The sequence below is a fragment of the Rhinatrema bivittatum genome, chromosome 1 (assembly GCF_901001135.1).
Source record: "Rhinatrema bivittatum chromosome 1, aRhiBiv1.1, whole genome shotgun sequence".
In the NCBI taxonomy this organism is placed as follows: domain Eukaryota; kingdom Metazoa; phylum Chordata; class Amphibia; order Gymnophiona; family Rhinatrematidae; genus Rhinatrema; species Rhinatrema bivittatum.
Window position 1 is genome coordinate 304,824,317 of NC_042615.1, and position 19,395 is coordinate 304,843,711.

At 49.6% G+C, this 19,395-nt stretch overlaps 1 protein-coding gene across 1 annotated transcript in view; it reads left to right on the forward strand.

Annotated features, from left to right (window-relative positions):
- The window catches only part of CENPE (centromere protein E), a 691,519-nt gene that overhangs the window by 428,217 nt on the left and 243,907 nt on the right, over positions 1 to 19,395 (forward strand). Inside the window, 3 exon segments of the mRNA XM_029608709.1 lie at positions 5,508 to 5,822; positions 8,139 to 8,453; positions 18,695 to 19,009. Of these exon segments, the coding sequence (XP_029464569.1) occupies positions 5,508 to 5,822; positions 8,139 to 8,453; positions 18,695 to 19,009 (945 nt within the window).

Consider the following 19,395-nt stretch of genomic DNA (forward strand, 5'->3'; position numbering starts at 1 on the left):
AGCCAGGATGGAGAAGATGGGGCTCCTCTTCCATGCACCCACCCCAACACCATCGATAGCATCGACGTCATCGGAACCGGCACCGTCGAAGTTGTACCATCATCGTCAACCCTCCGGTGACCGTCCGCCATCGATCGCTTCTCGGCCGTCGACTCCCGTCCCTTCCCCGGATGGGCGAGGGGATCGGAAGGAAAAGCACCGCTATCGACGGCACAAATCTCGGCCTGTCGAGGATCCACAGCCATCGACCTCTGCTCAAGCCGAGCCACCGACAAAGAAGCCACGAACAGACCGGACACCCTCCACGTCTCGTTCGCAGGCATCGAGGAAACCCTCACCCTTCCGGGGTGCGGGGGCCGTGATCCCACCGGTTACGGTGGTCCCTCCGGCCCTGCCTCAGCCTCCCTCTCCCGTCGAGCCGGGTATGGTTACCCCTGGTCTCCGGGCAGAACTGGACCGGCTGGTCCAGGAGGCCATCGAGAAAGCGATGAAGAAATTGCAACCTCCATCGGCACCGTCTCCGGCACCGGTTCCAGTGCCGCCCCCGACACCGGCACCGGCTTCGCCACCGAGGAGGGAACCGACCACCGAGCCGTTGATACAAGCGCTAGCACCGCTACTGAGCCGCATGGAGGCGCTCATGACGGCCCTTCCATCGGCGATTCCAGTGCCTTCGACAACACCACCGTCTCCGACTGGATTTTCATCGGCAGGAGAAACACCGTTCCGGATTCCTCCTTCCGGGGTGGTTCCATCGGTGCCTTCTGGTATATCTCCACCGATATATCCTTTGGTTCCATCCATTCCACGCCAGGCACCGATTCCATCGACAGCACCGAAGCCATCGATGCCATTTCTGGTTCCACCTACGGCACCGATTCCACCTCGGTTTCCATCGATGCCTTTAGAGCCTCAGCCAGGTCCATCAGGGTTACAAACCCCACTTGATCCCTACGATACCTGGGGTGATGATGATGATACATCTTCTGACACGGATTTGCCTTCGCCTCCATCTCCTACAGAGAGTAGAAAAAGATCTCCTCCTGAGGATCTCTCTTTCATTAATTTTGTGAAAGACATGTCAGAAGTTGTACCTTTTCAACTACAATCTGAAGCTGATGACAGACACCAGATGATGGAACTCCTTCAATTTCTGGATGCTCCAAAAATCATCGCTTCCATCCCTATACACCAGGTGTTTTTGGATCTGCTCAAGAAAAACTGGGAATCTCCTTCATCAGTGTCCCCAGTTAACAAAAAAGCTGACTCCACCTACATTGTCCAGTCAGCACCAGGTTTCCAAAAACCTCAACTGGATCATCGCTCTGTTGTGGTTGAGTCCGCGCAGAAGAAGGCCAAGCGTCTTAAGCCACACTCTTCTACCCCGCCTACCAGGGACAACAAGTTCCTAGATAGTGTTGGACGGAAAGTCTATCATCGAGCTATGTTGATTTCACGCATAGCTTCATATCAACTTTATATGACTCAGTACAACAGAGCCATCCTTAAGCAGATGCAAGACTATGCTGACACGTTACCAGACCAATACCAACCGCAGCTTCAAGCCCTTCTTCACAAGGGATTTGAGGCAGGGAAGCACGAGATTAGGACTGCCTACGACATATTCGATGCTTCCACAAAAGTTTCAGCCACAGCCATCTCAGCCAGACGTTGGGCTTGGTTAAAATCATCCAACCTTCGCCCAGAGGTTCAGGATCGTCTTGCTGATTTACCCTGCTTAGGCGATAATTTGTTTGGAGAGCAAATTCAGCAGATTGTGGCGGAATTGAAAGACCACCATGAGACGTTGAAACAACTCTCATCTGTCCCACCTGAGCTGACCTCCAAGCAACCGCAAAAGAAAGACTCTAAGAAGTCATTCTTTCGACCACGCCGTTATTATCCTCCATCGGCCAGGCCTCGTCCAGCTCGATCCTCTACTAGGCCTCAGCCGCGTCAGCCTAGGAAACAAAGGCCTACTGTAGCCCCTCCTCCTGGGCCTGCGGCTGGACTTTGACTCCCCTGTAGGGAACACATGCCAAACCCCTCTTCCGGACATCCCTGTAGGAGGTCGACTGTACCATTTTTTACAACCTTGGTTGCAGATCACCTCAGATCAGTGGGTGCTAACAATTATCGCACAGGGTTACCACCTCAACTTCATATCTCTTCCGGCAGACTCCCCGCCTCTTCAAGCGTGGAGTCTATCCACCCATTTGGCTCAATTACAACAGGAAGTATCCCTTCTTCTGCAATCACATGCTATAGAACCCGTTCCTCCCTCTCAACGAGGCACGGGATTCTATTCCAGATACTTCCTAATACCAAAGAAATCAGGGGGACTACGTCCCATTTTGGACCTTCGAGCCCTCAACAAATACCTTCAAAAAGAGAAATTCAAAATGGTAACCCTAGGCGCGCTGCTCCCTCTGCTACAAAGAGGGGATTGGCTGTGCTCTCTCGACCTCAAGGACGCTTATACCCACATTGCGATCACACAATCCCATCGCAAATATCTGCGGTTTCTAGTAGGCCACGACCATTATCAATACCGTGTCCTACCTTTCGGTCTAGCTTCTGCCCCACGAGTCTTTACCAAATGTCTCGTAGTGGTAGCGGCATTCCTAAGGAAGGAAGGTGGCCACGTCTACCCATACCTGGACGATTGGCTAATCAGGGCCTCCACCCAGCAGATAGCTCAATCCTCCCTAAAATTGACAATTCAAACACTCCTTTCCTTAGGGTTTCTCGTCAATTACGAGAAATCTTGCTTAGTCCCGTCTCAAACCTTATCCTTCATTGGGGCAGACTTGGACACCTTACAGGCAAAGGCTTACCTTCCTCTTCAGAGGGTCCACACCCTAATGTCCCTGGCTCGCCAGCTCCAGTCTCAGAACACTGCCACGGCTCGCCAGTTCCTCATTCTCCTAGGGCACATGGCATCCTCGGTTCAAGTCACTCCCATGACCCGACTAGCCATGAGAGTAACACAATGGACTCTACGACACCAATGGATTCAAGCTTTTCAGCCTCTGTCCTCCATAGTCACAGTCACACAAGCGCTGCGCCTATCCTTAACCTGGTGGACGACTCAGGTCAACCTCCTTCAGGGCTTACCCTTTCTTCCACCGGAACCGCAAGTAATCCTAACCACCGACGCTTCTCACATCGGTTGGGGAGCCCATGTGGACGACTTTCAAACCCAAGGGTTATGGTCCAAAGAGGAAGCCGAACACCAGATCAATTTCCTGGAACTTCGAGCATTCCGCTATGCGCTCCGCACTTTCAAAGATCATCTCTTTCATCAGATAATCTTAATCCAGACGAACAACCAAGTGGCCATGTGGTACATAAACAAGCAAGGAGGCACAGGCTCCTTCCTTCTGTGTCAGGAAGCTGCGCAGATCTGGGCGGAAGCCCTCTCCCACTCCATGTACCTCAGGGCCACTTACCTGCCGGGAGTAGACAATGTATTGGCAGACCAGCTGAGCCGTGTCTTCCAACCACACGAGTGGTCACTCGATCCTCTGGTAACGACCTCTCTGTTTCACAAGTGGGGTTCTCCCTGCATAGACCTCTTTGCGTCCCCTCAGAACCACAAAGTGGACGATTACTGCTCTCTCATTCGGAGCCAGCACTCTCGGCCGAGGGATGCATTCTCCCTCAAGTGGACAACCGGTCTGCTCTATGCATTCCCTCCACTTCCTCTTGTGTCAAAGACTCTCGTGAAGCTACGCCACGACGGGGGAACCATGATCCTAATAGCACCCTACTGGCCACGCCAAGTATGGTTTCCAATACTCCAGGATCTCTCCATCCGCAGGCACATTCCTCTGGGAAAGGACCCGCATCTACTCACTCAAAACGACGGATGCCTCCTCCATCCCAACCTCCAAGCCTTGTCCCTGACGGCATGGATGTTGAAAGGTTAGTCCTTCAGCCTTTCAACCTTTCAGATTCCGTTTCTCGGGTCCTGATAGCTTCACGAAAGCCTTCCACAAGAAAGTCTTACTCATACAAATGGAAAAGGTACACATCATGGTGCACTTCTCAGTCCCTTGATCCCCTTTCCTGTCCAATCTCCAAATTCTTGGACTATTTATGGCATCTCTCTGAATCAGGTCTTAAAACCTCTTCTATCAGAATGCATGTCAGTGCGGTAGCCGCCTTCCATAAAGGTGTACAGGGTGTCCCTATTTCAGTACAACCCCTAGTAACCCGTTTTCTTAAAGGCTTGCTCCATCTGAAGCCACCCTTACGTCCTCCGGCCCCATCTTGGGACCTTAACCTGGTTCTTGGTCGTCTAATGAAACCTCCTTTCGAACCTCTGCACTCCTGTGAGTTAAAGTATCTCACATGGAAAGTGTTATTCCTCTTGGCTATCACTTCAGCTCGCAGGGTTAGTGAATTGCAGGCCCTAGTTACCTATCCGCCTTACACTAAGCTCCTGCAGGACCGGGCGGTACTCCGCACTCATCCTAAATTTTTACCTAAGGTAGTTTCTGAGTTTCATATCAATCAATCCATCATACTACCTATCTTTTTTCCCAGGCCCCACTCCAACTCTGGAGAGCAGACCCTGCATACCCTAGACTGTAAACGAGCTCTAGCTTTTTACCTAGACCGTACAGTTTCCCATAGGAAGAGCACTCAATTATTCGTCTCTTTCCATCCTAATAAGCTGGGACAACCTGTGGGTAAGCAGGCTCTTTCTTCCTGGTTGGCGGACTGCATTTCTTTTTGCTATCAGCAAGCTGGCATTCCTTTTCAAGACCGTGTTAAAGCACACTCTGTGAGGGCCATGGCGACGTCAGTGGCACACCTTCGATCGGTGCCGCTTCCTGACATCTGCAAAGCTGCAACCTGGAGTTCTCTCCATACCTTTGCAGCCCATTATTGTTTGGACAAAGCTGGAAGACAGGACTCCATCTTCGGCCAGTCTGTCTTGCGTAACCTTTTTCCAACCTGATGTACCAACACCCTTCCACCTACCCGGTTGGGTGCGGATGCCCTTTCCCAAATTTCTCCTCACTTATTGTGCTTGCTGCACACCGTTGGGTACATTTGGTGCAAGTCGGGACATCCTCAGCTCGTTACTCACCCATTTGTGAGGACAACCATCCTGCTTGTCCTGTGAGAAAGCAAATGTTGCTTACCTGATGTAACAGGTGTTCTCACAGGACAGCAGGATGTTAGTCCTCACGAAACCCGCCCGCCTCCCCGCGGTGTTGGGTTCGTTTTATTTTTACTTTCTAGGCACTGCCTGTAGCTTTGAAAATCAGACTGAAGGGAGACCCCTGCTGGCTGCAGGGTCAGTGCCTTGCTGGGCATGCCCAGTAGGGGCCAGTCAAAGTTCTGTTTAAACTTTGACAGAAGTTTTCCGTGGTGGGCTCCATCCTCGATGTCACCCATTTGTGAGGACTAACATCCTGCTGTCCTGTGAGAACACCTGTTACATCAGGTAAGCAACATTTGCTATCCTAATGAGAGCATTTTTTTATGTGTAGCTGTCCTCTTTAATGGAAGAACTGCATCAGAAGACTGAAAAACAGGAGCAGCTCCTTAGTGAAAATGAGGAATTGGATCTGACACAGAGGGAATTAACCACAGAAGTGGAACAACTTCAAGAAGAACAAAAAATCAGCAGATCCTCACTGGAGATGGCAGAGGAAGAAAAACTTGAGGTGGCTCAGAAACTTCATGAGCTTGAAGAGAAACTAAACATGGTAACCCAGGAGAAAGATGAGCTGCAGCAGATACATGAGAAACTCCAAGCTGAGAGGGACCAACTCAAGCAGGATATTATGGAAAACATTGAGCAAGTAAGTGATTAGCTTATTTCTGTCTAAATCAGTGATGGCTAACCTATGACACGCGTGTCAGAGGTGACACGCCGAGCCGTTTTGGCTGACACGCGCAGCGTTTCGAGGACTATCAGGAATTTTTTTTTTTTTTTATCGGCTGCGCCGAGCCTTTTCTTTTTCAGCTGCGCCGAGCCTTTAAATGTGTTTTTTAGTTTCCCCCTACCCTCCACCAATGCCCCCGGGCGCAGGGAGGCTCATGCGTCGTAGCGATGAGGCTCAAGACAACGCGCTGATGCTCCTCCTTCCTGCCTGTGCGGCCCCGGAAGTAAACGTTGCCGGAGCCGCGTGGGCAGGAAGGAGGAAGCGAATCAGCGCGTGCAGAAGAGGAGGAGCTGCCGCGGGTCGCTGCGAATCCCAAGTCGCAGCGGCCCAAGAAGAGGAAGAGGCCCGGTAGCAGGGCTGCCGCGGCCCGAGAAGATCTGGGCCGCTGCAGAGCCCATCCTGCGGCGACCCGCGAAGAGGAGGCCCAGAGGTGAGAGAGAGGCTGAGGGCCCGTAGAGTGCGTGTATGAGGTGAGTTGAGAGAGAGGACCTGAATGTTTGCAGAGACAGCATGTGAGAGCCTGTGTGTGTGTGTGTGTGTGTGAGAGAGAGAGAGAGCATGTGCCAGTGAGAGCCTGTGTATATGAATGATTGTATGAGAGAGCATGTGCCAGTGAGAGCCTGTGTGTATGAATGATTGTATGAGAGAGCATGTGCCAGTGAGAGCCTGTGTGTATGAATGATTGTATGAGAGAGAGCATGTGCCAGTGAGAGCCTGTGTATATGAATGATTGTATGAGAGAGAGCATGTGCCAGTGAGAGCCTGTGTATATGAATGATTGTATGAGAGAGCATGTGCCAGTGAGAGCCTGTGTGTATGAATGATTGTATGAGAGAGAGCATGTGCCAGTGAGAGCCTGTGTATATGAATGATTGTATGAGAGAGCATGTGCCAGTGAGAACCTGTGTGTATGAATGATTGTATGAGAGAGAGCATGTGCCAGTGAGAGCCTGTGTATATGAATGATTGTATGAGAGAGAGCATGTGCCAGTGAGAGCCTGTGTGTGTGAGAAAGAGAAATGCATGTGAGAATGAGAACCTGACTGTGTGTTTGAGGGAAGAAGATGGAGAAAAAAGAAACAGAAAAAAAGACAATATAAAAGGAATTGGCAAAAAAATAAGATAGGGAAGGTGAAAAAAAAGCCTGTGACCAACCAATTAGAAAACTAAGATCAGACAGCAAAGGCAAAAAAAAAAAAATGTACTTTTTAGTGATTGGCACATGTACTCTTTGGGAATGTGCAAGAATAGCACTTTCTCAACGGATCTCACAATGTACGAGATCAGCATGGAGAAAGTGGAAGCCCAAGGGGCCTGCACAGAGGAGGCAGCAGAATGGACTTCAGTGTCAGTAGCAGCAATCGGCACCTCCGCAATAGCCACGCGGCATCAGTGACAGTGGCAGCAGAGGAATGAGAGAGGTTCTGAGGTTGCTGGCAAAAGAAAGAGAGGGGGGGTCTACCTTTAGTGTGTGATTGTGTATGAATGGGACTCTGCCTGGGGGTGTATGTGTGTGAATGCATGGGTGCCTGCCTGGGGGTCTGTGTGTGTGAGAATGAATGTGTGCATGCCTGGGAGGTGGGGAGGGAGTGTTGTGAACATGAATGGGAGCCAATAAAAGAAACCGACTGACAGATGAAGTTTGTAACGCTTGCTTGGACTTGAAGTGTACGAAATACCAACCTTCAATTGAAGATTTAGCCAATGAAATTCAGCAACAAAAAAGTCACTAAGCAGGTAAGGTAAAGAATTATTTGTTTTTGCTTTATTAATAAATACAGTATATATATTAAAATTATAACTTTGTTGATTAGAGCTACAAATATCACAAAATTATGGATTTTTCTAGAAGTGACACACCACCCGAGTTATGCTCGGTTTTTTTTATGAATTTTGACACACTGAGCTCAAAAGGTTGGCCATCACTGGTCTAAATATTACATTTTTAAAATTGCACTTCTAATTTTCACTAAACACAGGTAAGAGAAAGCATTACCAGAAAGAATCAGAGTCCTTAAAGCAAAAATAAAACTAGTGGGTAGCTACGGCAGGTTTGATATAACTTACATACTGTAATCCACTTTTTCAATGTAATAAGGTAAAACTATTTTGTGGTGCCCTTTAACTTTGTGATTTGACATGCTTTCAGGTATGGCTTTAAATATGTACATTTGTTTAGGATTGGATTGCCTTTTAGCATGTGTATCCTAATGAGAACATTTTTATGTGTAGCTGACCTCTTTAATGGAAGAACTGAATCAGAAGACTGCAAAACAAGAGCAGCTGCTTACTGAAAATAAGGAATTGGATCTGGCAAAGAAGAATTTGGTCACAGAAGTGGAGCAGCTTCAAGAACATCTAAAAGTCAGCAGATCCTCAATGGAGATGGCAGAGGGAGAAAAGCTTGAGGTTGTTCAGAAACTTCATGAGCTTCAAGAAAAACTAAGCATGGTAACCCAGGAGAAAGATAAGCTGCAGCAGATACATGAGAAACTCCAAGCTGAGAGGGACCAAGTCAAGGAGAATTTTGAAGAGAGTACTAAGCAAGTGAGTAAATTGTTGCAATCTTGGTTATGCAATTAAGTAAACAAGGCACTTAGCATCAGCAGCAAGAATCATCTTGTTACCAATGCTTATTACATGTTAATCTCCCTGGTTACGCCAGCGTGTTTGAATGTTCTGAACGAATGGGATGGTGACATGTAGGGAATATAATGGAATACGCAAGATGCTGAATGAAAAGAGCATAGTGGGGCAAACGACATTTAGATTTGTGTGACTTAGGGAAGAAACAGAAAAATGTAATCTAAAGCAGTATATTGTAAGACACCATATCAAACAGGAAAGACTGTGTTCCTCCTTTATGAAAAGTATGAATAGTGGTTTTTGCCCTTTATATTACTGGAAGCAGGAAAGGCTAGCAAAGTGTACCTTAGTAGTGCATTTGCTACAAAATGACATTTGATATCTTTTTAAATTCCAGCTCCCTCCAATTTCCTTAAGCATCTTGGTATTGGGATACCTATGTTCAGCACAGGTTCACACATTCTCTGAAGGCAAGCAACAGTCATGCATGTGGGCTGTCATCCTCATGCTCTGCTGAGCAAGTACAGTTATTTTTCATATCCACGAGTACATTGCAAGTCTCAGGTCTTCATTTTCTGCAGTGAATGTTTAGCATGTCTTTTTGCCCCAATCCTGTTGCAGTCTTCTCTTTGAAGAAAATGCTAGGTTGCATTTTTTACCACTTTTTTTCATTCCTTTGTGAGGAACCTTACTTTCTCCTAAAGTCTAGGTAGGTTTATGTTGACTTGCAAATTTTAGGTGTGTTTTGAACATCTCTGCTTGAGCCTCATGTTCACCCCTTTTTCTCTCTTAGCCATGTAACTTCAAAGTCATTTTTTCTTGATTTCACCTTGGTAATTTTTTGGTAATGTCATAGGATGACCAGCAGCTTCAAGAATTGCTTGGACTGTGGACAAAATGTCCATCACAAGATCTGCAAAACGTATCTGGGTGGGGATTATGATATAAAATGTGGCATCTTCAGGAGGATATTGCTAAGGGCCCTCTGGCACTGCAAGGGGAGACTATTGTTACCTTGAACAGAAGGGAAGTTCAATTCCACTGAATTATAGTGAAAGACTTTAAAGTAGAGGTTGTAACTGGCTCTGACCAGTCACACAGAGCTGAGACGAAATTGCTCCAAGAGTCAGCCAAGAAACACTCTTCTGAGAGCAGGGGCATACTGGAGCTTGATCTCCAAAACCCCAAGTTGCTGCATATGAAGGAGATTTCCTAAACATACCCAGATCGGTCCAGACAAGCAGGTTTTATTCATCCCTACCAGCAGATGGAGATAGAGAACAAAACTTTGGGCACTGCCACATATACGAGAGTGCCACCTACAGTCCCTCAGTATTTCTCTACCTCCAGAGATGGTAGAAGTGCTAACTCTGCAGGCCTGATTGGATATATTAAAGAAAATTGCTCCCCGAGGTGACAGGCTCCTGCAGAAGGGTCATCCCTCGGGTTGAGCCGGGCGAACGGGGGGTTGGATGCCCCTGGCCAGCCTCAGCCCGCGACTCTGGGACCACTGAAAACCAGTGGTCTTGTTCCCTCGGTGGGCCCGAAGCCCCTCCGCCGGCCCAGGAGCAGGGAAGTATCCTTCCTTTTGTTTTATGCTTTCCTGTGTATCTGGGCCTTTAGGTTTTCAGTTTATGTTGTGTAAAAAAAAAAAAAGACACAGGCAGCTGTCTGCTTTTGCAACAGCAGACGCGTGAGAGCAGTCTGAACGGCCTACCAGGCAGACAACTTGGCGAGATCGTCTGGTTCAGGCCGGGCAGTAAGTGGGCGAATCGGGGGATTATTAGAAGGAGAGTGGTCCCGGTCAGGACAGTTTCACTCCAGTGGAGGTTGGCTGCACTCCCGATCGTGCCGTGTAGTTTACAGTTGCGACAGCGGCCTGTTCAGCGCGCTGGCGGGAAGTTCTTGGGGCAGTGCACCCTCTTCAAGGTTTGACAGCTGCCGCTGTTATGCAGTTGTGGTAATTCGTTTTGACATTGTATGTAACGCTATGCAAAAGATACAAGATTTAGCTAGACTTCAAGTTAGTGATTTTAAAGGAGGGATGTCTATATCTTGGTGGGATTCTTTCTCCTCCTGGTTCTCTAGTTTGGCCATTCACCTGCGAGGCCTAGTCTGCTTTGCTATTGGATTCCTTGCCTTATGCCTACTGTTATGTTTTTTCAATATGGTGTTGTCATCGAGGCATAAGTGGGATGTGTGTTTTTATGGACTCAAATACCTAATGTAATAGAGCAAAACAAATTTAAATGAATCAATTAGAAGACTTTGCAATAATCAGGACTACAAACACTTCAGACATTAAATTACTTCAGACATTACATAGAACATTCACTGAGCTGTCACACATCCAGTCATTGGACAAATATTCATTCACCGCGTGGTGTGCCCCACCCCCTTGCGATCAGGGCCGCGTGGAAGCGTGGCAAGTATAGGATTTGTCTGTTGGTTTTTTCTTTTTTCTTTTGGGGTAGATTTTAAAAGAAGCGCGATCAGCCTACTTTTGCTTGCGCATCAGACTCAAGCAAAAGTACGCTGGATTTTAGTAGATACGCGCGGAGCCGCGCGTATCCACTAAAATCCTGGATCGGCGCGCGCAAGGCTATCGATTTTGTATAGCCTGCGCGCGCCGAGCCGCGCTGCCTCCCCCCGTTCCCTCCAAGGCCGCTCCGAAATCGGAGCGGCCTCGGAGGGAACTTTCCTTTGCCCTCCCCTCACCTTACCCTCCCTTCCCCTACCTAACCCACCCACCCGGCCCTGTCTACACCCCCCCCTTACCTTTGTCGGGGGATTTACGCCTCCCGGAGGGAGACGTAAATCCCCGCGCGCCAGCGGGCCTGCTGCGCGCCGGGCCGCGACCTGGGGGCGGGTACGGAGGGCGTGGCCACGCCCCCGGGCCGTAGCCACGCCCCCCCCCCCCGTACCCGCCCCCAAAACTCTGCCGACACGCCCCCGCAACGCCGCGCGCTCCGGCCCCGCCCCCCGACACGCCCCCCTCCGAGAACCCCGGGACGTACACGAGTCCCGGGGCTCTGCGCGCGCCGGGAGGCCTATGTAAAATAGGCTTCCCGGCGCGCAGGGCCCTGCTCGCGTAAATCCGCCCGGTTTTGGGCGGATTTACGCGAGCAGGGCTCTGAAAATCCGCCCCTTTATGTTTTTGGTGCTTGCTATGATGGACAAGCAGCTCAGAGAGACCTGTAGGGCCTGTGGCAGCCCGTCGGTCTGCCTGAATGACCACCTCTTCTACACGGAGTGTGCTGGAGGGAGGTCTGATAGGCAATCAAAGCCATGGAGGCATCCACGGACTGCGGCGGTGGTGCTTGGGTCACAGGAGGGAGTGACTATGGCCGCAGAAATGGAGCCGGATAGGGGGGCTACTCCCCGGGGTTCCAGGGGGTCCCCGCTACTCCTGTCTCCTATGATTCGACCAAGGGAAAAAGTTCCAGATGTCTCTGGCCCTAGCAGCCCGAAGCGCCCTTCAGGGACCCCAGGGGGGTTTTCACCCGAATTTGTACTTTTGCTGCACTAAGCCTTCCTGGCTAATCAGCCAGGTAAGTGAGGTGTCATAGAAGGCTCGGTGGGTTCGGCAAAGCGGGTGAAGGTCCCCTCTAAAGGCTCCACGGGCCCGCGAATTCTACCTCCCGAGAGACGGCTACCGAGATTGGAATCAGACTCTGACGAGTAGTCAGATGGACTCAGGACCAATAGGTATAGTGTACTCCTGATAGCAGATGAGAGACGGAGACAGTTTTCAAATCTGACGTCAGCCTACATATATACCCGTGCAGGAAGCTCAGCGCTTCAGTATTTCTCAGTCTCCTAAGCAGATAGGGACACATCCACACACTAGAATAGTGTTAGCAATTCTAAAACAAAGAAGAAAGAAAATTTACCTTAAAAAGATGAGCCCCTCTATCCTGCGGTGATACCTAAGGATCCCTCCCACAGTCGAGAATTCCTGAGTTGATTTCCGAGATCCCTCAGAGGTAAGCCTCGGTCTGGTAGCCGGCTCCTGGCGTGGACTTAGCCCCAGGGTAGCTTAGAGGAGGCGGGTGCTGAATGGAGCGTGGTGGTGAAAGTATTTCCCTCTCCCCCCGCAGCCGGAGACCGCCCAGCAAGAGACCGGGAAATGCAGAGACCAGGTAAGGTAGAAACCTTCTTTTAAGTCTCTGGTCTCCGAGGCTCGAATAGCCGCACAGGTCGTCCCTTGCGGCACCTGTTAAATCGGTTTGAGCAGCTCCGTCCGAGCTAGATCCAGATCCGGTGCAAGGGTCCACACACGTGGAGATCCTCTGGAGAGGTCGCCATCTTGCTCACGTGGTCGTCGGCGCCATTTTCCCCCCTTGACCGCTGCATTGACTGCACAACTGAGCCGTGCGCATAGCGGCGAGCCGGGCACACAACTGATTTGTGCGCACAGTGACGCACACAACGGTGCCGGGATCATAGTGGCCTGCATAAACGGCCCGAGCACACAACTAGGCCCGTGCGCATAGCTGCACACACATTTCGCCCAGGCGCTCAGTTGTAGCCTGTGCGCACATCCCACACGCACATAGTCGGCACACCTTGAGAGCATAACTAAGCCTCCCAGCGTGCATACCAACGCGCACAGATGAGTTTTGAATCACTCCACGCGCACAAATCATGACACCGCCGGCCAAGAAGATCAAGGGACAAGCCCTCTACTCAGCCTGCCACCTGAGAGCTGCACAACCTGAAGTGGCCTCTGCCCTATACCAGCATCGCGAAGAGGCTCAGAGGGGAACCTAAGTAAGGCCCCCCACAGCCAGTAGAGGGTTCTGGATCCTCTAACTATAGTACCCCGGACTCTGTATCTCCGACTTGGCGCCTACACTGGAAGGCACTTAGGGAGCTTCCACCATAAACCTGCCGGGATTCAATATGGACCCAGGGACCTTTTCCTGGGTGGAATTCTTCAAAGGACTGCAAACCTTCGTCCAGGCGCAATTGGTACCGCCGGCGACAGTCCCAGTCTCCACCAGAAGCACAAGATCTTCCTAGCACCTCTTGGACCTCTCGAGATGTGTTCCACCTAGGCAAGAGCCTCCCTACAGGCGATACAGACACCTCGGGGGACGAGACGGATTCCCTGAAGGAAGGGGAAATCCCTCCAGGGATGGAACCATACCGAACCATGTTACGATTCTTCTCCAAAGACGAGTTTCCAGCTCTCGTGTCTCTGACCCTGAAGACGCTGGTCATTCCAGGCACGGGTACCACAGCGGAGCCAAAGACAAACCCCATCTTGGTGTCCCTCAGTCAGGCCTCATGCTATTACCCAATGTTGCAGGCCGTACAACAACTGATTGACCTGGAATGGAATGCCCTGGAGGCTAGCTTCAAAGGAGGCCGGACCTTAGAAGCCCTATACCCCCTGGAATCCAGGGCCAAGGAACTCCTATGGTTCCCAAAAGTGAATGCCATGGTCTGCACCATTTCTAAGCACACAACTATCCTAGTCGAAGGAGGAGCAGCACTCAAGGATGCCCAGGACAGAAATTAGGAAGCTATCCTGAAACAGTCCTTTGTAGCAGCAATGACCCTACAAATCGCGTCCTGCTGTGCCGTAGTAACACGTGCCTGCTTGCTTGTCTCAAGAGACACAAACACGTCTGGTGAAACACTGGAACTGGCAATATCCTTCCTCACGGATGCGACCACAGACCTAGTGCGCACCTCAGCCAGGGGCGTCTCCTCCATAGTGGCAGCCAGAAGACAACTATGGCTCCGAAACTGATCAGCCCTCGCTACCTCCAAAGCGAACCTCACGAGAATGCCTTTTAAAGGATCCCTCTTGTTCGGCAGTGAATTGGAGAAGTTAGCCAACAAATGGGGCGAATCTCCAGTACCTAGTCTACTGGAGGACAGGAACAAAAGAAACCAGTGCTCCTCTCCCCGAAGAACCAAGGGCAGAGGAGCCCAGCACTTTAGACCATACAAGAACACATACTACCAAGCACTTCGCCCCTCAGTCAGGTCCCAGTCCTTTCAGAACAGACACAGCAAGAGGGGAGCAGGCTCGGGTACAGGCTTCAGCCATACCCCACAATGAGAATCAGCAGACCCATCCACAGGAAGAAGCTATATGGGGCAGGCTTACCCTCTTCTATCAAAGATGGGTCGAGAGAATGTCGGACAAGTGGGTCCTAACCAGCATTCGAGAGGGATACTATCTCATCTTCCACAGCATCCCTCCAGACATTTGTGAGATCACCGTGCCACGCCCTCTCCAAGAGGACGGCAGTGGAAACCACACTGACAAAACTACTCAGCCTAAAGGCAATAACCCCGGTGTGCCCACACCAACAAAATACTGGTCACTATTCCATCTATTTTATTGTGCCCAAGAAGGAGGGAACGTTCCAGCCAATGCTGGACCTCAAGAACATCAATTGTTACCTGAGAGTTCCACACTTCCGCATGGAAACCCTACGCTCAGTCATAAAGGCAGTACAGCCGTGAGAATTGCTGACTTCATTGGATCTATCCGAAGCCTGTCTCCACATCCCGGCCCATCACGAACATCAGCGCTTCCTACGCTTTGCGATACTGGACCTTCCTTAACAGTTCCGGGCGCTACCCTTCAGACTAGCTTCCGCCCCTTGGACCTTCACCAAAATCATGGTGGTAGTGGTGGCAACACTGAGGAGGAAAGAAGGAATCCTCGTCCACCCTTACCTGCATGATTGGCTGATCAGGACAAAATCTCCAGAGGAAAGTCACCAGGCAACCACCAGAGTCAAGAATCTACTGCAGAATCTCGGGTGGGTCGTCAACACAGCCAAGAGCTGCCTACAGCCCTCCCAGTCACTAGAATAACTGGGAGTCCACTTCGACACCAAGCAAGACAAGGTTGTCCTCCCCCTCCAAGGAGAAGGAAACTGATGGGTCAGCTTTGAAAACTGTTGAACTATGCTCGCCCCAAGGTATAGGACTACCTCCAGGTCCTCGGTCTCATGACATCAACCCTGTAAGTCGTTCCATGGGCAAGGGCCCACATGCGCCCACTACAATGGTCCCTACTGTCACAATGGAACCCGACGTCCCAGAACTACTCCATTCACCTCCAGCTACCAGCAGAGATTCGGACCCAGCTCCAATGGTGGATACAGGAAGACCATCTGAGCCAGGGAGTAAAACTATCCCCACCGAACTGGATCTTCCTCACCACGGATGCGAGCCTGCAAGGGTGGGGAGCCCACTGCCAGGAACTGTGACGGCTCAGGGACAGTGGGACAAGGAAGAGGCGGAATGGAACATAAACCGCCTGGAAGCCCAAGCCGTCAGACTAGCCTGCCTACGATTCGGTCACGGACTCCAGGGAGAAGCTGTCAGTCATGTTGGACAACGCCACAACAGTTGCCTACATCAACCGACAGGGAGGAACCAGAAGCCAACAGGTGTCCCTGGAAATAGACCCCCCTCATGGCATGGACGGAAGCAAACCTGCAAGGAATCTCAGCCGCCCACATTGCGGGAAAAGACAACGTCTCTGCAGACTACCTCAGCAGAGAGAAGCTAGACCCAGGGGAATGGACGCTGTCGACCACAGCCTTCCAGTTGATAGTAGACTGCTGGGAACCCAGTCCAGCGCCCAAGTTTCCAAGTTCTTCAGCCGCAGACGAGAACCGCACTCCGGGGGAATCTACGCCCTTGTCCAGACCTGGCCACAGGAAGATCTGCTGTACGCCGTTCCCCTGTGGCCACTACTTGGCAGGGTCATCCGCAAGAAAGAACACCACAGTGGACTAGTACTTCTAGTGGCCCCAGACTGGCCAAGAAGGCCATGGTACGCAGACATTTGAAGACTTCTTGTGGGGAACCCTCTGTGCCTACCTCCCTGGCAAGGACCGATCCTCCACGATGACCCGACTAGATTCTCTCTTATGGTCTGGCCATTGAGAGGACTCACCTGAAGAAGAGCGGATATTCTAAGGCAGCGATTGACACCTTGCTCCGAGCACATCGCTAGCTTACATACGAACATAGAGAGTATTCGAAGCCTGGTGTGAGGACTACGAGATCCTTCCGCGGACAGTCAAAATCCTCATGATCCTGGATTTTCCGCAGGACAGTTTGAAAAAGGGGCTGTCTCTCAACTCCCTCAAGGTTCAGGTGGCCGCGCTTGCCTGCTTCAGAGCCAAAGTGGATGGCATCAATCTATCTACCCATCCAGATGTTTCCCACTTCCTGAGAGGGGTCAAACAAATCTGACCACCATTAAAGTGGCCGGTGCCTCTATGGAATCTCAATCTAGTACTAGGCATCCTAGCAAGAGCTTCCTTCAGACCTTCACGCGGTCTGTCACTACGGCTCCTGACCTTGAAGACTGCATTCCTAGTGGCAATATGTTCCACCTGTCGCATCTCCGAGCTTCAAGCACTATCCTGTCGGGAACCGTTCCTCAGGTTCACACCAGGATCCATAAAGCTTCGCGCTGTCCCCCTCCTTTCTTCCGAAGGTGGTTTCTCATTTTCATCTAAACCAAACCATCACGCTGCCATCTCCAGACCAACATAAGGACTCTGAAGACTCACACCTCTTTCGCCATCTTAACATCAGCAGACTCCTGATCCGATACCTGGAAAGATCGGAATCTGTACGAAAGACGGACCACCTGTTTGTCCTTCTCAGTGGGAAGAAACAGGGGGAAGCGGCCTCGTGGGCAACCATAGCCCTCTGGATCAAAGAAGTAATCAAAGCAGCCTACGTAGAGGCAGGGAAGCCTCCACCTCTACAGCTCAGTGTCCTGGGTGGAAACCAAGATGCTGTCGCCTGCCGAGATCTGTCGGGAGCGACGTGGCCCTCCATACATATCTTCTCCAGGTTCTACCTCCTGGATGTCCAGGCCCGGGAGGACACAACAGGAATGTCGGTATATAAGAATTCTAAATAAATAAGTGGGCCACGGGCAGCCGCCCGGTTCGGGAGTAGCTTTTGCACATCACATTGGTCCTGAGTCCATCTGGCTACACGCTAGGAAATGGAGAAATTACTTACATGAATTTCGTTTTCCTTAGTGCACATAGATGGACTCAGCAACCCACCCACGGCTGCCCCGGAATCTGGGAACCTCGGGTGACAAGCACCAAGAACAAGACAAGCACGGGTAAGCCAGGTATTACCCCTAGTTCAAGACACCCATAGTTGCCAGGTGTCGGCATTATCTGGTTGAGTGCACTGGCGGTCTCCAAATGGAAATCAGTTGAACCCAGTCCAAGTTAATCAAGTTATCAGTGCACACATATCCACAATTGCTTTTCGAGGAGAATACTGAAGAGCAGAGCTTCCTGTACGTGTATACGGAGGCTGACGTCAGCTTTGAAATCTGACTCCGCCTCCCATCTGCTATCAGGAGTACATTATACCCATTGGTCCTGAGTCCATCTGTCTACACTAAGGAAAATTAAATTATCAGGTAAGTAATTTCTCCATTAAAACTGCATCACAAGTCTTAGAAACCATCTTTGATTTGATATTGGAATGTTACTGATCATAATGGTTGGTTATTTCTAAGTGAGGAAAAAATGTCAGAAGTTCATAGTTAGCTTCTATCAAAATGCTCATATCTTTAAGAATAGTAATAAATAGTTATGTGTATTTGTTTAAAACGAATAAGAAATCAAAATCTGACATTTTTATTTTGGATTATGGGAAACAAATCTGACAGGCGCATAGAACATCAGTGCTGGAATCACTGGGACAAAGTAAAAGGTTACCTTACTCCTGGCAGGGTTTCTGGGGGTTTGAGAGTAATGAGTATTGAGGGTGGCCGGCAGGGAAAATTGGCTTTAAAAAAAAAAAAAATTTACTACACAAGGCCAGGTAACATATAAACCTAACCAGCTATATTCAAACATGGCGGGTTAAGTTTGTTACGTGTAGCCAGATAACTTTAGGCAAGTATGTTCAGCAGGATGTTTATCCCTTTGAATGTATGGAACATGTTATCAGCTAACTATAGCTGGATAACTTGTCCATTAACCAGCCTACTAAGTAAGACCCCCACCAACACCACCATATTTTGTCAGCTTTTGTATCTAATTTGCATATTGGTAGTACTTTAAAACAGGTTACATAGTCGTCAAATACAGGAAGGTTTTGAATGTGTACTTTTGTTTAGGAAAGGATTATCTTTTAGAGCTGTGTATCCTAATGAGAACATTTTTTATGTGTAGCTGTCCTCTTTAATGGAAGAACTGCATCAGAAGACTGAAAAACAGGAGCAGCTCCTTAGTGAAAATGAGGAATTGGATCTGACACAGAGGGAATTAACCACAGAAGTGGAACAACTTCAAGAAGAACAAAAAATCAGCAGATCCTCACTGGAGATGGCAGAGGAAGAAAAACGTGAGGTGGCTCAGAAACTTCATGAGCTTGAAGAGAAACTAAACATGGTAACCCAGGAGAAAGATGAGCTGCAGCAGATACATGAGAAACTCCAAGCTGAGACGGACCAACTCAAGCAGGATATTATGGAAAACATTGAACAAGTAAGTGATTAGTTTATTTCTGTCTAAATATTACATTTTTTAAAACTTGTACTTCTAATTTAATAGAATATATAGCTCGTCACATCAACACGGACTCACCAGCCATATTGCTTGGAGATTTCAACCTTCACGTAGATGTTAATCCCCGTTCCTCCAATTGTGAAATTTTCATCAACACTCTCAACTCCATGGGCTTTCATCAACTAATAAACGAACCAACTCATAAAGCTGGTCATACCCTAGACCTAATCTTTATTAATCAAGGTTTCTCCCTCTCGGCTCCAGCAGTTTGCTTGCCAATCCCATGGTCTGATCACAAGTTAATCCACACCTCTTTAGCAATCCACCTCCCAAGCACTACTACCTCACTAAAAACATCGGTTCAA